Source organism: Buteo buteo, chromosome 9, assembly GCF_964188355.1.
Source record: "Buteo buteo chromosome 9, bButBut1.hap1.1, whole genome shotgun sequence".
Lineage (NCBI taxonomy): Eukaryota > Metazoa > Chordata > Aves > Accipitriformes > Accipitridae > Buteo > Buteo buteo.
Genome location: NC_134179.1, coordinates 43,937,716 through 43,955,390, shown reverse-complemented (window position 1 = coordinate 43,955,390; position 17,675 = coordinate 43,937,716). Strand labels below are relative to the sequence as shown.

The following is a 17,675-nucleotide window of genomic DNA, read 5'->3' as shown; positions in this document are numbered from 1 at the left end:
AAAGCAGTAAAAGGAAGAAAAATGTAATTTAGAATGAGGACGTATGGGAAAAGGTTGGGGGGGGAATGCATTTTCTTGAAAAACAATGGGACTTTTCCTGAGGAAACAAGTGTTCAGTTAAAAATCAGCCTCATTTTGATGGAATGTTTGATTGTCAAAAATGGGATAAAGCTACGCCAGGAATGTTGAGATATACGACAGTAATCAATAATGTCAAAACATGTACAATACCAAGTATTTTTAAAATAATATTTTATCATCCCGAGTGAGGAGGTTTTCAGCTTTTTCTCCTAGCCTAAGGAAAAAAGGTGTTGATATGCTGAACGTTCCTATGACACAGAAGAAATTCAGTCAGCTCTAGGTTTTTAGATCAGTGCTACTGGGAATGGATATAAACAAACAGATCCCATACAGCTCATTTTAGTTTCCTGATTCGTTCTCATTATCCCATACTATCCTTTGGCCTTCATGATACATTCCCATGCTGTGAGGAGCCACTGAGGATCAACCAGTTAAATAGGTGCTTTCTGTTAAACAGAAACAGTCTCACTACCCGTAGGGATACCATGTTGCATGCTAAAAGTTATTCAGAGAGGTGCTTTAAGTACTTTGTTAGAAGCTTCAGCAAGTAATTGAAAGCCTGCAAATAGCTCCCTTAAGACCCCATCAATTCCTCCAACTTATTTCTTTAAGAATGAACAGACATATCCATCTTTTTCAAAGATTTTCTCCGTATAGCTTTTATTTTTGTTTGCTGTTATTTTCTTTTACAGTTTTTTTAAATAATGCTTACCAGTATAGTACATCTCAGGACAGAAATACTCTATTTAAACCTAGATTGATAAAAAGTTTGTGTAGAATCAAAACCATAAAACATTTTGAAGTCTTTGTTACTCTAAATATTCTTAAAACTCTATGTAAACTTCTTAGGATTTTCTATTGCTTCAGATATTCAGCAGGAAACACAGACTAATACATCTGGATAATAAACCTTTCCCCATTTGTGTTTGCGTGGAAAGAAGAGCTGTTAATTGTAAATTGAAAACGCCGAAGCAGAAATAAAAATAGTAACTGGATAATCTGTGCACAAAGCATTGTAATATCCCAAGGCACTTAGTTTTGAATCACAATGTTTTGGATTGAGAACAGGCTCTTCTTGTTAAATCAAGAAGGTTTAGAAACATAAAAGAGAAATAATCTGAATTAATAATTTCCTTTAAATGAGGATGCCCAGTTTCTGACTGAGACCATTTATTCTCTGTGCTGCCAAGACAACTCAGCTACTGCTTTTCTATGGGCTCCATGCCATACCGACCTTTCCTGTTTCAGAAATTTCAGGTTTTCCTCATCCTGAGACGGATGGAGAAAACTGCACGTGCCTCACCCTAGAATAAGCCATGCTGCCTACTTTGCTGGAAGGAGGGCCCTAGACCTTCAGATCTGCAAACAGGTAGTTGGTCTCCTTATAAGTATGTATCTTTCACTTGCTTTATGACTGACGGTGAAAGAAGAGATATATTTTTATTTAGACCTTTTTAGTTATTATTAATTCATTCTGCATTCCAGAAGCTGAGCAGGACTGAAGGTGTGATCCTGAAAGATTATACAATGTTTCCAGTCTTTGGTTAGCAATCACAGTGCTATATTAAAGAACAACACCATTATAATAGGGATGTATCGGCCAAGTACAGAAAACTGCTGTACTACATCCCATCACTCGGATCCCTACCTGAATGAACAGTTACGTGGCCAATCCTGTTCTAAAGAACTGGTACCACATTCAACTAAATTACTAATTATAGGATTTGTAACTCATTTAACAAGCAGATATACTTGATCCAAGACAGAAGACTTAAGTTTGATGATGGTTATTCAGTTTCAGGATGTGGATGTCTGACCTGATTTATGTGCTGGTCATATGCTGCATGGAACAGAAAGCTCAGAATTACAGTACTAGTGGCATAGTCAGTCTTGTCTGGGTGATCTTAGCATGAATTAAGCCTAGACAGTGATTTTGGTCTATTCTATGCTGCGGCCTCTGCCACCTATTCTACAGAGCAGGTATGGATTCAGAATTCTTCCAATCCATGACAAAAGATATGGTCCTCGAACACCTGCTTATTGGACTTTTCAAAGGTCTCATTGCAGAGTGAGCACTCCAGAAGATGGCTCTGCACATGGGCCTCATACTGACTTGTTTCAATATCTTCAGGAAATACTTCATTGCACATGGGGCATTTCCTTAGAGAAGGCTGAAGTACAAAGCAATGCAAATAAAGTCAGTTTAAAAATTATATTCAAAGAGAAGAAACAGAAAAGTTTAGTAGCCAGGTATTATCACTTTTGGATAAGTCTCTCTGACTTCTAACACTCTCAAGTTTTCAAATGTCTCCAGGCTTCTCTAAATAGCACTTCAAAGTCAAGAGCTTCTGAGAGGTACTCTTAACTTTCCATCCTACATTGCACATGTCCATGTCTCCAAATTAAAATAAGGTATTTAGCAGCTGCATGCTGCTCATTCTGACATTAGGTGCTGCCAAGAGCTGGTCCTTAAAGATTAAGGTCAACAGAGTTTCCTTTCTCTCCCTTAAGACATATAACTCTTATTAATTCTACATGTTAAGCATACATGGCTCCATTTTGTTGTCCGCTATCTTACTGGGACTCAACCAGTTAAGCAGACAATTGGCTACAGAACTGAACTTGGAGCTTTTTGTTTCAAACCACTAATTCATGTCCAGTCGTGTCCACTTTACTTACTATGTCTGCAGCTCCTGCCCCCAGGTTTGTTCCTGTAGCTGGAAAAAGAAGTCAATTTAGCCACAGCAAAATGATTAACAATGTAATGTGGTGATAACTAGTAATTCTTGAAACATGAGGATGTGGCTCTGGATCTAAACCTCTGTATTTAGGACTACGGAAACTGGACATAAGCCACAGAACTAGCTGTCTCACAGCTGAATAAACCAGCTAATAGTTGTCTCTCTTGGCAGAAAATGAACAGACAGCTGATCACTTAAGTCAACTCTTAACACCTGGCAGCATTTCGCAGCTGCCAAGTCATCTGCACACATGTAAAGCTGCACAGAGGTGCTGCTAATAATGTCTTTTTTACAGCATTCAATTTGAGAGGGAGGATAATTTGCTGAGACTTTAACTGCCATGTATTTGTGGTTTCAGACAGAATGCCAAGTAATCTCACCACAATATGGATTTCCAAACAGAAGGCCTCCTACTCCAGGAGCTGGAATTGGAGCTTGAGCTTGTGAAACAACAGAGAAGGGAGAAAACTCTCTAGCCTGCGAGAGATGCCTCAGGAGTCCATCATTCTCTTTCCTGAGTTTCTGCAAAGGGACAGAAAGGCAGAATGAATTTCCAGAAGCTCAGGAGACCATTTCAGAGAAAAGTCATACTTTGCACTAACATCGATCCTCTTATATCAAATGAAAATTGCTCTGAACTTCCTTTAGGTAGCTGCTTGACCAAATGGGAAAGTGAGGTAAGGAAGGGCAAGGATCTATTCTGTGGCTTGCTTGGAAAGGCAGACAAGATGATCACAACAGAGTAATACACTTTAAAAGACAAAAGATTATCATGAAGTCATGCAGAGTAAGGAACAAAACTGAGCAGCCATTGCTTAGACCGGACAAAAAGGCTATGTCCATTTAAATGAGTAAGTCCATTCATTTCAGTGGTGTCAGAATTAAGCTAACATTAGGAGTTTTTGAAAATCCCCATGCTATTATGGGTAAACCAGTCTATTCTGTAGTGGGGGAAAAAGGTGCAAGTTTTTGGACCCTTCCTCTTAGGCTGTACAGATGTGGCAGCAACAACATACTGCAAGTGTATGCACAGAGCCATGTGTAGGTGCCTGCAGACCTAGTGATCTAGGTGATCCGTTTGGTAGATCCTAGTGATCCGTTTGGTAGAAGGGTTAATGGAACTGAACACTGGACTGAGACATCAGTGTCATATTCAATACAGGAGAAAAGCGAGGGAATTGTGCCAAATTCTCACCTGATTTTCCTCATCAGCTTCATCCTTTTTTGCCTGTAGAATCTGAAACAAATGCTTCTGCTCCTCAAGTTCTTTCATCAAGTCACGGTTTTGTTGCTATGAAGGAAGAGTGTTATTTGGTAAATCATGGGAAACTGGCAAACAAAACGATGACAGCTCCAAGCACCGGAGCTGTCATATACTAGGTGCCTCATGCTGCATTTATTACCAATAAATAACCCTTCACTTCTAATAGGAGTCTTACCATTTCATAGTTTGTCACCTAGGATATCTCCATGTCACCACTCACTTATGCTGTGCATTTTCATTACAACATGAGAGATGACACATGACCTCCGAAGGGAACACATGACAGGTCAAACAAAGAGGGAGGCTGAAGAAAAGGAACTCATACAGCTGAAAAATCCACCCTGGCAGGTGAGAGCTATCCAAGTCTGCCAGGTTTCCTGATGCTGTGAGACTTGCATTGACAGTGGACAGCCAGTACATCCTTAGGAATTAATCTTGTAGCTGACTCTTGAATTATATCAGTAAATTAGATAAGCTAGAGTACTTAGGGATTCTGCAGTCATTCTCAAAGTATCACTCTAAGAATCCTGAATATTTGGTATCACAGCAGAGGTAATCACACCATCTATTTTAGGCATCTAATTTTCAATGCCAAAGTGAAAGTAGAGCCTCCAAAAGCTTCCTGAGTAGCACATACAGAGAGAAGCACCTTTAGAAGGTCACTTAGGGCAACAGGCTAAAGATGAAGTGGCGGCCTCAGTCATTGCCAATGATGGTTTCTTCAGTAGAAAGAAACACCACAGCATGCTGCCTTTTTCTTTTATATCCTTCACATTCCTTCAAGGAGTGATTTCCAGTGCTGAGGTTTGTGTATTACTTCTAAAAGGTCTGCAGAAGCTACCTAAGAAAAGCAAGCCTTTTGTCCATAAACTTAAATTTGTTATACACATAGTCATCTGCAACATCATAGGGAAATTGTGATGGTTCTGCAACTCGAAAGAAGGTGGAAAACAGTGCTGTCAGTGAATCTCAGCTCCCCTACACAGGTACCAGCTGGTTCCATATAATACAGCAGAGCTCTGTGCTCAGCACTTTTGGGACCATCTCCCCAGTTGCACTGCCAGAAATGCTGGGCACCTGCTCATTCTGCAGACGGTGGGACAGACAAAGTGAGAGTTTGGCCTCCGACCCCTTCAAGTTTTCCTTGCAATGTTCAAGCTCCTTATTTTGCTCCTTCTGCACAGAAATCCCAGCTTTTCACAAGCAGAGCTGCAAAGAGGCGTTGGAGAAGGATGTGGGGCAGAGCACCAAACTACAGAACAGAAACTTTGTATTGTTTACAGCTTTTTTTGGTGCATTCTGAGCATATTGCATCTATTTTATTGATTATAAAATACCAAATTTGAGATATTAAAGATGAGAAAGAGACAAAAACATCAACAGAGAGAAGATCAGCAAGGTTGCTGCCTCACACCAGTTGCTAGTCAGTTTTCTGTTGGAGGTAAAATTAACAGCATATAGTTGGGGCAGATTTAGGGTAACTTGGTTTATTTACCCATAAGGCCCAGTCCTGAAACAATTTTGCTGGGATGCAACGATTTGCAATTAGCCAAATATGAATCCTGAATTCCCACTGATTTACTTTATCCCTTGAGCTGACTCAAAAGAGATCGAGACTGAATTTTCCTGCTACAGAGAATCAGAATTACATGTCTAGTTATACAGATGTTTCTTCCAAAACTACAACATATGTGCATACTATAAGAATGTATGTATACTATAAGAATCTGTCAGATGGTGTGTTCACAGAACCATCTATGTGGATACCCATGCCACCATGGACATTTATCTTTCTGTCATGCATTCCCTTAAATTCTTGTAAGATTGAACAATATTTGAATGTGGTCACTGCCAAGGACACCTCAGCCTCTCTGCCCTGGCTCCCCCAAGCACCGTGATGCTCAGGGAAGGCCTTACCTGTTGAGTTCTAGTCATGCGTAACTGGCGATTCTCTTCCTTTAAACTTTCAAGCTGCTCTGTCTTGTCATGGTCGATATGAGATAGGTTTTCCACTTCTTTCTCATAACTCAACACTTGAGACTAGGGAGAAAGAAGAGTGTGCAAGAAGTCAAAATCGAACAGCTCTGAGTGAGGAGCACAGACACCTTTTGTTGCAGAAGGCAAAGCTCCAGAACCCGTGGCTGCTTAAATTTTTTTTTTCTGTAAACGTTTTTCCATTAAAACCTTTGTAGAAACTGAGGATAGTTACATGGGGATATACTGGAGCTAATGTATTTGTCAGAACACAGTATTCATTCCTACGTTCTCTGAAGAGCTTTCTAAGTTTCAACACGACACTTCTAGTCTGGAAAGTCAGAGAACAAAGAGAAAAACAGAGACTCTATAGCCAGATGGTTAGCCCATTGTTCTGGGTTTCCCATGTCCCAGACCTAACAATCAAGCTATTTTCAGCCTACCTTCTCTCTTCACATACCTCCCAGCTAGAAGTCTTGTTTTCACCCGAGTACTGAACATAATTTTAGAATGTTTTTCGAAACACAAGTGTTTTCTGCCTGGATCCTTAGCTAGCAGGAGGTAAACAACAGTCTGATTTTGGCCAACATAATGAGCAGGCAAAGGGGATGTTTTTAGGAAATAAAATCCTTACAGTTTCTCTTAGCACATCCCCCTCTACCCTTCCTTCCAGAATACAGCTTTTTTGAGGTTTCCTGGAGGTCAAATCATATCAAAGGTTGACATTTTCTTAAAGAACTCACATAATCAAAAAAGAAACTCACATACACCACATACTTGCTCAAGACAGCTCAGTTCTCTGTCAGAGGGAAAGTGATTCCACCAGAGACAGTTCATAAAAGCAAAGGAGGGCAGCTACATGTTTGCTACCTGCAGCTGGTCCATGTGATCCAGGGCTGTTTTCAGTCTGGTTTCCAGGCGTTCCTTGTCAGAGGTCACCTTCTGAAGTTGTTCTTTGAGTCTACTCAGAACAAATCAAAACACACCATACTTTCACCGACGGAAATTTAATCCATAAAGGCAAGGTGCTTACATGAAATCCTGGTTTGAGATATGCTGTAAATACACTTACTGGTGCAATTCTGCCTCTCTGCAGTCATCCAGCTCCTTTAGGCATTTATTTTCCTTTTTCAGGGAATTCAGCTCCAGCTCCAGCGTCTCTGTGTTGCTCCTTAGAGACTCTAAACTATTCTGCAGCTCCTGAAAATCACAGTGAGGTCGACGAGAGGTAAACAGGACCAAAGCAATAGTCCTGCTCTGCATTGGAGCTGCAAAAACCCTCAAATGCAACACTTCCAGGCAGCCCATCTGAAGGAGGAAACTCTCTCCTTTGCATCCTGACTACTCTTTCAGACCCCATTTCATTTATATTAAGTCCCGAGCAAAACTGAAGGAGGAAAAGATAATGATAATGAGATTTCAGGACAGCCTATAGAACATTTTTGAACACTCCCCATAAGTTCCTGACTCCTGTGTCTGAAGATGTCTCTTGTTCATCATTATTGTTCTTATCACAGTAAACGTGTGGTACAATTTGGTAAAGGATTAAACAGATAACGTGGGGAGAAACCTCTTTAATTTTCTCCTGGAAGCACACAGTGGAACAAGACCTGACTCAGTCCCTCTTCATCTTTCAGACTTAAAGCTTCTGACTTAATATATTAACTTTTTTGTTTACCTGTGTCTTCTTGAGGTCTTCCTGTAGATCCATGTTTTGTTTCTGGAGACTTGCACAGCTTGCTTTCAGCTCCTCGTTTTCTTTACGCAAATTTTTGTTTTGTAGTTCAATCTCTTCTACTTCTCCCTGGCAAGCCACAAAGTTGTTTGGTCATAACAGAAGCACTGAAAAGCTACATTCCAAATGGCACAGTGTGAAGAGCAAAGAAAGATGAGCTCTGCAAAAGGGAACACTGTGTACCTCCCTGTGCTTTCACTGCTAGCACAGACCAGGCTGCTACTGCACTCTCCCCAGGGTGTCCAAAGCTGACCATCCACCCAGTTCTTGAATACCGAGCACATACTACCCCTGATCTTTGGGGATGCTCATTGCCTTCTGTGACCGCAGAAGTCAGCAGAGGCAGAGTTTTGAGGCTTTTTCCAGTTTGTTAGGTTAGGACCACGTGTGCAGTTTAGTCATTAACAAAAGGGCTGCACACAAGACACTGCAAAATAAGAGTGCTTGACTTCACAGCACTGCAATTATTGTCCATGTGCATGCTCTTACTCCCATCTAATGGCAGGTTGTTTCCATGAAAATGACATTTTCATTTAAAGATATTCAAAATGCCCTGAAACACTATGTCTAAGTCACTCCCTGTTACAAAGAGCTCACAATCTAAGTGATAAATGGCAGGTAGAGAAACAAAGGCTGCCCAAATTTGTGTGACAGATCAGTACCAAAGCCAAGAATAGAATCCAAGTCTGCTGAGTTCTAGCTTGGCATCCAGTCTACTGGATCACTCCATGTTAGCAGTGAGCATATGCCAACAAAAGCAGAAGCAGTAAAGAGCAGGGGAAGAGAGGACACATACCTGTGTGGTAACCACCAAGATATCATCCTCAGTCTCTGCTCTGAACTGGAAAGGCACACTGGCTCCACGGACCACGCCATCCTGGTCGATGTAGCAGAACTGGTAGTATTCATCATCTTTCGGTAGGTAGTAAGCTTCAGACAAACACAACAACCCCATTATATGCAGCTTCTAATTATTCAAGACTCTTAACTACATAGCACAGAAAGTGAGGACCTCAGAAAACTGAGACATCCTAGTTCAGTATTGTTCCTGCACCTTTAGTAATCCCTTGTGCCAGCGATAGGAACACAAACCATATCACTCAGTCAGGATGGCAGAATTTAACATGTTCAAATTTATTATGGGATTTGAAATAAGTCTCCCAAAGCATGGTCCTACAGATATTCTGTAATTCCGAATGTAGTGCTCATTAGTGGTAGCAAAATGGGAGTCTGTGTGTGTGTGCCTGTGTATGCACATGCACATACATTCCCCAAGTGATGCAAGCTCCCGACTCACCTTTGAACTGGATCTGTTGCTGCACAGCGGTGTCACTGTGGACATCATTGGGCAAAGGAGCCCACATGAATGTGTAATATTCCCGGGTTGTTTTCCATCCCACCTACAACAGCAAAATTGTTATATGGCATCACAGAGTTCATGTTTATCCTATGGTATTGGGACTGTATTTCCACATAGATCAGTTACTGGTAGGACTTTTGCATTGATATCCTGACTTCTAAGAGTTGTGGTCTATGCACGAAAGGATAATTAGAGTGTTTGATAAGCCTTGAAGCTGTTTGGGTCACAACAGGTCTGGTACTTTGTCCCTAGGCACAATAAAGATGTTCTATTACACAAGGTTATTACTGAAAAAAATTCCCCAACCCTTTTCTATCAAAGCCCAAGCTGTTTGTTTCTGCCTGCTGCTGCTTTCTCGTACTTGGCACATCTGTTTTCACAGCATTCACTTACCCGGAAGATGCCCACCCAGTCCTTCCCGCGAGGAATGATGTTCTGTGTGAGGGTATAATAACATGTTACGTCTCCTCCGGGAACATAAAACTTCTCCACATTGTTAAAGATGACCTGGGAGAAGTGGCAGTTGTCTAAGAGGACAGCAGAGGTGGGAGGCTCGTCTGCGGTCTCGTCCATTGTGGAAGTCTACAAGAGGAAAGAATAAGGGGATTATCTCATCCTCAGATGCTGCCAACATAGTTGTGTCCATGAAGGGTATGAAGAGCTACACTTGGGAATGACGTAGCTGTGAGGTCCAAAACCCCCTACGCACACACCAAGGTTTCTCAGCAAGGCACATGAGCTCATTGGTGTCCCTGCCACCGTGGCCAAGCTGCTCCTGTCATCTGCGGCAGCTTGCAGAACCTCTTTAGCAGACACATGTAGGACTCTCATCTGACTGCTGCTTCCCAGCCATGGTGCCTGGTGCTCTGAGGCTGCCAGTGTGGCACAGCAGCCCCTCTCCTGCGTGGGACCCCAGGAACCAGACCCGCTGACTATCCTACAGATCTGCAGTGGTGCCTTGTAGCAGCAGGAGCACGCGTGCCTGCTGGTGGGATCCCATGCTTGAAGACCCTGCTGGAATGCCGCTGTCCCCACATGCAGCCTTACACCAAGTTTTTAATGTGATTTGACACTCCAGGCACATCCCCACCATATGTAGCTCTTCTGAAATCTGGAGACTAGCACATTGCTTGAGAAGAGCAGAGGTTTCACTCCATCAGTGAAATGCTCCGACAGTAGTACAAGATGAAAACAGCAGCTTACAATCTATCATGCTGGGAGCTCGAAGACTCGTGCACTCCCAGCCCTAACACACTCCACCTTCACGGGCTGACTGTGGCGAGACACACAGGACACACTCATGCTGGTGATAAGCAAACTCAGCAGCCTCCTTGCTTTCTGCATTCAAATCCAACGCAACGACTTGACCTCCAAATACAGTATCTTTCGTCTTCAACTTCCTGACTCCATGGGAAGAGAGGTACCTTGCTAAGCTCAGCTCCCATGGAAGAGCACAAACGGAGGAGATCCTGGTTAGGCAGGTCGTCGTAGTTCTGTCTCACAAGCCTGTGTAATGAGGCTATTATAGCCTTGCTACTCATGACTGCTACGCTGAAACCGCAAGATGATTCTCAGTATCGAAATGAATATGTTGCATGACAGCAGGGTCAAAAAATAGCATTAAAGCTTTTGCATGAGTTATCTATACAGAAAACTTTGCACTGCATTGTGACACTACAAATCACACAACATAAATCTGTAGTGGGTGCATCAATCAAAACAGTATCTAAACTGCCAGGAGCCTAGGCAGGACTGGAAACAGAACACTAAATTACCCTCTTTGCCACTATGTCTTGAAGGCAGCCAGGCTTCAGCCCTGGCAATCTGTCAAGGGGCAGATCATTGCTGAGAAAACCCTGCTGCCAGTCCTGGACAATTCAATTCCAGGAATCCAAAGCCGAACCTTCTCAGCTGATCTTAGTGACAGCAGCAGCCAGCGAGGATTGACCTCAGAACAGAGGGAAAGTTCATCGTGAACAACCATCCCACTGGAGCGTTTCAGGTCATCTCCAATCCAGAAGTTTCACATGGAAATGAACTCCCTGGAACCCTGCTTTATTTTTTTTTGTGCCACCAAGGAGATTGTCTGTATTCTGTGCCAAAAATAATCTGAAAATCAGGCAGAAGTCTAGATGGGGATTGCGGGGCTGTGCTTGCAAAGGAAAAGGCATCCACAGCTGGAAAGAGCAGCAATAACTGCACTGACACAGGCTGCCTTGGGAGGATTCAGAATTCATCCTGCTGGGAGTGGAAGGCAGGTGAGACCCTAGAAATGGATGTGGTGCAATCCTCCAGGACATCCAGGGTTGTAGTTTCACTTTTAGTTATCTCAGTAAAGTGTAGGAAATGGCGTGCGACTCACCTAAGCCTCAGTCTTTATCTGGCTGACGTCAAACTTTCCTACCCTGATGTGCCTTATAAGCCTTATGATTTGCAGTTCCTGAACACCAGGGACCACTTGACAGCCACCAGACAGAAAAAAAAAAAGAAAAGAAAAGAAAAGAAAAGAAAAGAAAAGAAAAGAAAAGAAAAGAAAAGAAATCTAAGGACAGCACGTTAATCATATTATTGCATTGCTTTGGGACAGGACATGAGCCCTTGCTGCCACAAGGGTTAAAATTAATTTGCAAAGAAAATGAAGAATCAGTGTCTGGATGCAGCAAAACAATGCATTCTGCTGAAAAAAACCAAAAAAAACCCAAAACCCAAACCGTTGGCTTTGGTGAAAATACATGTGATCTTGAAGGAAAACAAATGCAGAGGCAGTGCGAAGTTGTGCTGATAGCAGAGTCTGCAGTTCACATCCAGGAAAACACAGCAGTTAGTAGATGGGCGAGGACATTTTATTAACGTTCATATTTTTGTTGCGCCAACAGCTCTTAAGTCATCAGGAGGGGCCCTGCCAGGCTGCTGCCGCCCGAGGGGACAGGGACAGCCACACCTTCGGGGTGTTAATGCCTACCGGGCAGTCCCAGCCCGGGGCTGAGCTAACGAGGGATGATTGCAGCTCACAGGGAGCAGAGCGGAATAAATAACACTTCCTCCGCTGTGCACGGCCCAGGCTCTCTCCAGGGACTCTCTGGGTTTTTTTCCTTTCCTTTCGCCGTTGCTGTTTTCTTCTTGCATTAGCCTGCAGCGTCCCCATGATGTAGAAATACAGGAATTCCCCCTTCCCAAGCGAGACCAACTTCCAGCCGCCGCTGGACACCGGATGAACCGGGCAGCCTCCCCTCGCCGCCGGCAGCGTGTGCCACGGGGGGTCCCCCTTCGCATCCCCGTACGTGGGGTCCCGGCGGAGGGCGGGGAGCGGACCGGGCTGTCCCCGTCCCCCCCACCCAGGCTGGGCACCTCGGGCTCCGCCATCAAAAAACGAAAGTGAAAGTGTCGCCGCCGCTTCGCAGCGGGGCAGCCCCGGCCCACCCCCCTCCCCCCGTACGGCCCCGGTAGGGGGGTATACGGGACCCTATCACCACCGTCCCCCGCCTCACTCACCGAAAAGCACGGCTGCAAACCTCCGGGGCTGCGAGGAGGCGGAGGACCAGGAAAAGGCGGAGCCCCCCTTACCCCCCCATCCCTAGGATACCTCCCCTGGGCGGCCCCGGCCGCGCTGCTGGGACTTGTAGTTCGGTGCGGGGGTGTCGTTCTTTGTGCCCCCCCTGCCCCAGCCCCGGTACCGCCTTTCCGTACCGGCGCTCCGGTTGCGGGGGTGAGGAGAAACCGGGGATGCAGGGGCCGGTTGTCCTGGGGGAGGGAGGGAGGGAATTTGGCAAAGCGGGAAATTAAAAGTCCCGGTAACGGACCGCTCTCCTCCTCCGGGGCACCGGAGGCCTCGGGAGGGTTCACCTCCCCTCGGCTCACGCAATGGTGGTCCGCAGCGGTTGAGGTTGCCGGTAACGGGGCAGGGAGCCGGGCCTTGGCCCTGCACCACGGCCGGGCGGCGATCCCCCTCCCCCGGGGAGCGGGGGCACTAAACCTCGATTCCAACGACGTTCGGCCACGGCTGAACCTGGCGCTTTAATAAACCACAGGAAAACGTTTAAACGTTCAAAATGATCTTTTAGGAGAGACTCAGAACGGGGGCGGGGCGGGTGCCGGGGCGGCCGGGTCCACCCCGCCGTCATCACTCCCCCGCCTCTATGGTAACCTCTATGGTTGCAAGAAGAGCCTCACGGTCCACTGGCAGACCCCCCCCCTCCAGACCTCCAGCCAATCAGCAACCACTCCGCGTAATTACCTAACCAATGACGGCCCCGCGTAGCGCCACCGCCCTCCCGCCCCTTTTGCGCTCTCCCGGACGCTAGTGGGAGGTGCTTCCTTCCTCCGCAGCCAATGGGAAGCGCGGATATTGTCCCAGGATGCCGCGCGCCCTGCGCGGCGGCAGCCAATGGGCGCGGAGGACGCTGGAGGGACACGGCAAGGTGAGTGGGGGCGGGGGCGCTGAGTTTCTCTCACAGCAGCCGCCGCCGCAGCCTCAGGCCCGAGCGGACCCCGCGGAGGTGGGCCCCGCTCTCGGCCCGGCTTTGCCTTCCCCTCACCTTCCTCTGGGCCATCGCGGTCTCCTCTCTGCCCTCGCTGGTTAGCGGGGGAGGCTCTACCGGCCGTGGGGTATCGCTGGGCCCCGGCGGCCGGTGGGGGTCGGTACCCGGCCGTGCCGGTGCCCTTCGCTGGGAGGAGGCAGCTGAAGAGAGTGCGACAAGCGTCGGCGCCTCCGCTGTCCCCACGCATTCCCCCCTCCCCGGGGTTCGGGTGGGCTCGGTTGGGTCTTGGGGGGGGGGGGGGGGTTTCGACCGTGTCGGGGAAGGCAAAAATGTGCAGCCTTGGGGAACGGCCCAAAGAAAGATTAACGGAGGGAGGGCGGGGGGGGGGACGACACGGGGACGGGACGCGGAGCCGTGCGTGGGGACGGTGGGGAAAAGCTTCGGGCACAGCGGAGGGATGGGGCTGCAGATAGACGTGTTGTGTGTCAGTCCTGAGAGGGGGGTGTTGGCTGGCGGCAATAGCGTTGGGATTCCCATTTCCTTTTTGTTTTTGTCTTTATTTGTAATAGGTTAAGCAAAATGCAGGCTCCTCTGGCTCTCCTCAGCTCTCCAGCTGTGGTAAGTCTCTTTTCTTCAGAAGAGTATAGTAATACTTAGCAGGGATACATGATTGTGAAGTCTTTATGTGTGATGCTTGATTCAAAATGCTGTCCTGGACACCCTCAGCTGAGGTGGGATCGTGTGGGTTTGTTTTACTGTGGATTTAACAAGGAAGGGAAACAAGGTGACCTCTGGTGACCGGAGGGTGATACCTACCGTCTTAGTAGATGTGCATTGAACTGCAGGCCCAAGGGCTTCTCCAAAGATTAGTTAACTGTCACAGAGACACTCCTTCACCTCTTTCTCTCAAGGTGTGCATTGGAAGAAAATGTATGGAATTGTAGTAATGACTGAACTACTGTAGCAGATATGACACTCGTGCTGCAGTGTGTGGTCTGTGGTGGTATTACTCATGGACTTAATACAACTGGCTAAACTAGAAATATCCTAGAGTTGCGTATGCCTTTGCTTTTTAGTCTTGTTTCATTCTTGAGATGTTTTATAAAAATTCTAAGGCTGTTCTTCATAAAATAACTGTTCTTTTCTGAGGGTTAGTGCAGACACATCCAATTATAGCAGTTAATTGTCTGTGTTTCACTCCAGTTCCGGTGCTGTTCCAGGGCTCTGGCCAGACCAGTTTCAGTCTCTGTTTTCAGCAGGCCTGAGGTTCAGACTGTACAGGTGAGACTCTTATGTGGCACCTTGGGTCCTATGTTTCTGTGCTTGCTGCTTGTGATATGTGATGGTTTCTCCTGAGATGGAGTAAGTTTGTATATCAAGAGGATGGCTAATATGAGGACATAGCTTCTAGCCCAGATTGGTGACGGCTTTGCAAGCTTGGCTGATTTTTTGCTCTGCCTTGGGTAGAGGGTAAACGTTGATAATGTTTTATTTTAAAAAAAATTTATATTTATGATTAAAAGTGTCATTAGCGTCTTTTTTTTTCCTGTATCCTGCAGCCAGGTGGTGTTTCCCATGCACAGCTGACCCACCGCGAGTTCCAAACCAGTGCTGTTTCCAGGGATATTGACACTGCTGCTAAGTTCATTGGTGCCGGTGCTGCCACGGTTGGGGTGGCTGGTTCAGGAGCGGGTATTGGGACGGTGTTTGGCAGCTTGATCATTGGCTATGCCAGGTAAGTAAGATGCCAGGCTGGCTTGAATTTATTCCCTTCTTCCAGCACTAAATTTGGTAGATCAGTAGAGCTTTCTCTGGAATATATGTCCAGCTCTACATGTGTAGTGTATATAAGCAGATAAATGTGTTTAAGTGAAGCAGTCCTCCTTGGGTTATAAAATGGTTGTTATAATCCATGATTCTATTAAAATAAGAAAGTGCCTAAATTGTTTGAATCCACCCTGTACTTACTTCTGAACGATGCAGCTGCTCTGTGGAGCTCTGCCTGCCTCTAGAAGAAATGAAGCACTAGTTATTAGCAGGAACCATTGCTTGGTGCTGCCAGGGCAGGTGAAACTAGCCTTTAGGGTTCAACATCTCTATGTTGCTAAAACCAGGGAAAAATCATGGCTTTCTCATTCCAGCAGGTGGCTGCCTGCCATAAAACTGGTTTGTGCCCCAAAATCCATTGCCTATGTGACATAATCCTGGCTTTCTGTGATACGGGCTCTGGTTTGGGGTTTGTTTGTGGTTGTTTTTTTTTTTTTTCTCACTGTGGATCCTTTTTTGTATTTTTCCTTCTCTCTCTGGTTTGTTCCTCTCCTTGTACAACATACAGGAATCCATCTCTCAAGCAGCAGCTCTTCTCCTATGCCATCCTGGGCTTCGCTCTGTCTGAGGCCATGGGTCTCTTCTGTTTGATGGTGGCATTCCTTATCCTCTTTGCTATGTGACAACTTCTGGTCCTGGCTGCGGCTTCCATCACTCTGTCCTCTGCGGTTTGAGTCTGCTTCCATCAGAGCGTTCCAGACTGACAATTAAAGAAAAGATTTCTCTAAATAAACTGGTGGTTTTATTTTTTTTTATTTTTTTTTCTTTCTTATGTCCTGGTCCAGTGGTGGGGAAGTCTGTGGGTGACTTGATTGTATTGGTTGAAGAGGGTGATATCCCAGGTATGGGAGCACTCACTGATAAAGCAGAAGGGAAATATGAAAAGGTGATGAGAAGGAAGGAAAACTAATGTGAAGTCAGCTAGGGTAAGAGAGGATGTCCTTGAACAGCTCAAATCTGCAAAAATCCCAACAAGCATTGCCCTAGTAAAGCAAATATTTCTAGATGAGCTGAGAAGGAGTGTTTTTTTCCACATACTGTTGTTGAGGATGCTGTGCCTTTGTTTTTTTTTTTTTAATCTGAAAGACAGTCTGTAGAAAAGGTGATGGGTACAGGTGAGTGTGCTTAGAAGTGTATTAATGGTGTTTGCATAACTAAATTGCCAGTAAGTACACAAGGGTAGGCACTGCTGTATCAGCTGAATGTTCTTTCACAAAGAAGAGCTGGTTTCAAGGTCACACGATTCATGTGCTGCCTCAAAGCATCAATTTACATGAAGGACCACAGCCTAGTTACATTTCTTCTTTTCCCCCCCAACAGTTACATGCTTCAGCTGTGTTAGAGATTGGAGTATACTAGGGAGGAGAAATGCTAAAATCTAACCTGCATCTTGGACCTTGTGGTAAGACAGCTGTGCCTTTAAGGAAGATAGGAAGGTGAGCACTGGGTGAGAGTTATCTGCTTTAGGTAATTGAATTAATGCAGCTACTGTGTGTGCTTAAAGCCTCTGAAGCATTGTTGTGACCTCCCTGGGGATATGAACTGGGTACGGGAACTGCTCTCTTCGTTTGCAATAGCTGCTTACACCCTGTTGAGGGGAAGGTGGGCTGAGAGGAATTTGACTCAAAAAACTGTCCCTGAGACTTCTTGGAGAAACCAGAAAGAACTCAAGAGGCAAAATACTCCATCTGCAGCCAGGCTGGCTTCTGGGGACAAATGTGTAACCCTACAACAGTGATACTGTGCTTTGGGAATCTTCTGTGGGTGTTGATGGCAGGTTGTAGCGATCAGCATGTCAGGCACTCAACACTGTCTGTCTTGGGAAAACAACACTCTTACCTGTCTCTAAGCTGGTTATAGTAATTCTCCCTTACGCATACTAAACTGTGCATAAATAACTTTTGTTGTTGTATCCCTGGTAAAGCGAAAGTGACCTTGCAACGAAAATCATTCACTCTCCGTTGCACACTGTTACTGGAAGGCGCTTCTAGGCAGTTTTGGCGGGTGTTGTAGGGGTGAGGTGGGCCTTGTAGGCCAGAAGCAGAGCTGCTGCCTTCCTGGGAGCCAGAGTAAAGGCCTCCATCCCCCCTCACACCTCTCCGGGCTGGCTGTTTTCCTTCCTGACCCTTTCCTCAGGCTGTGCACCCTGGGGAGGGCTTTGGGTGCTGCCTGAGGACACGGCCTTGCCTCGGTCCGGGCTGAAACGCTGCCCCGC

At 45.7% G+C, this 17,675-nt stretch overlaps 2 protein-coding genes across 6 annotated transcripts; one reads left to right on the top strand and one right to left on the bottom strand.

Moving 5' to 3' along the window:
* Positions 1-713: 713 nt before the first annotated feature.
* Positions 714-12,762, bottom strand: CALCOCO2 (calcium binding and coiled-coil domain 2). 3 transcript variants are annotated; one of them, XM_075036403.1, is made up of 12 exons: positions 12,648-12,762; positions 9,549-9,737; positions 9,093-9,195; positions 8,592-8,725; positions 7,739-7,864; positions 7,133-7,260; positions 6,931-7,021; positions 6,004-6,126; positions 4,018-4,113; positions 3,203-3,344; positions 2,761-2,798; positions 714-2,252 (listed from the first exon to the last, which is right to left on the bottom strand). In XM_075036403.1, exons 2-12 carry the CDS (start codon positions 9,726-9,728, stop codon positions 2,070-2,072), a joined length of 1,344 nt encoding a protein of 447 aa, XP_074892504.1. In that variant the 5' UTR covers positions 9,729-9,737; positions 12,648-12,762; the 3' UTR covers positions 714-2,069. The 3 variants fall into 3 exon arrangements, with proteins under 3 accessions (XP_074892504.1, XP_074892502.1, XP_074892503.1); XM_075036401.1 differs by lacking the exon at positions 12,648-12,762 and adding an exon at positions 10,580-10,694; XM_075036402.1 differs by lacking the exons at positions 2,761-2,798; positions 12,648-12,762.
* Positions 12,763-13,484: 722 nt separating this feature from the next.
* On the top strand, positions 13,485-16,193 carry ATP5MC1 (ATP synthase membrane subunit c locus 1). Of its 3 annotated transcripts, none has more exons than XM_075036900.1 (5): positions 13,485-13,573; positions 14,203-14,251; positions 14,837-14,914; positions 15,193-15,368; positions 15,969-16,193. In XM_075036900.1, exons 1-5 carry the CDS (start codon positions 13,485-13,487, stop codon positions 16,081-16,083), a joined length of 507 nt encoding a protein of 168 aa, XP_074893001.1. In that variant the 3' UTR covers positions 16,084-16,193. The 3 variants fall into 3 exon arrangements, with proteins under 3 accessions (XP_074893001.1, XP_074893002.1, XP_074893003.1); XM_075036901.1 differs by having other exon boundaries at positions 13,564-13,651; XM_075036902.1 differs by lacking the exon at positions 13,485-13,573 and adding an exon at positions 13,709-13,730.
* The last annotated feature ends 1,482 nt before the right edge of the window (positions 16,194-17,675 follow it).

Excerpts from the sequence above, each read along its gene's own strand:
- ATP5MC1 (XM_075036900.1), top strand. The coding sequence starts at position 13,485 with ATGGGAAGCGCGGATATTGTCCCAGGATGCCGCGCGCCCTGCGCGGCG. Across the intron at positions 13,574-14,202 it reads CGCTGGAGGGACACGGCAAG|GTTAAGCAAAATGCAGGCTC; the intron begins GTGAGTGGGGGC and ends TATTTGTAATAG. Across the intron at positions 14,915-15,192 it reads CTGAGGTTCAGACTGTACAG|CCAGGTGGTGTTTCCCATGC; the intron begins GTGAGACTCTTA and ends TGTATCCTGCAG.
- CALCOCO2 (XM_075036401.1), bottom strand. The coding sequence starts at position 10,600 with ATGGGAGCTGAGCTTAGCAAG. Across the intron at positions 7,022-7,132 it reads AGAGAGGCAGAATTGCACCA|ACTCAAAGAACAACTTCAGA; the intron begins GTAAGTGTATTT and ends TGTTCTGAGTAG. Across the intron at positions 2,799-3,202 it reads GTTTGGAAATCCATATTGTG|CTACAGGAACAAACCTGGGG; the intron begins GTGAGATTACTT and ends TTCTTTTTCCAG.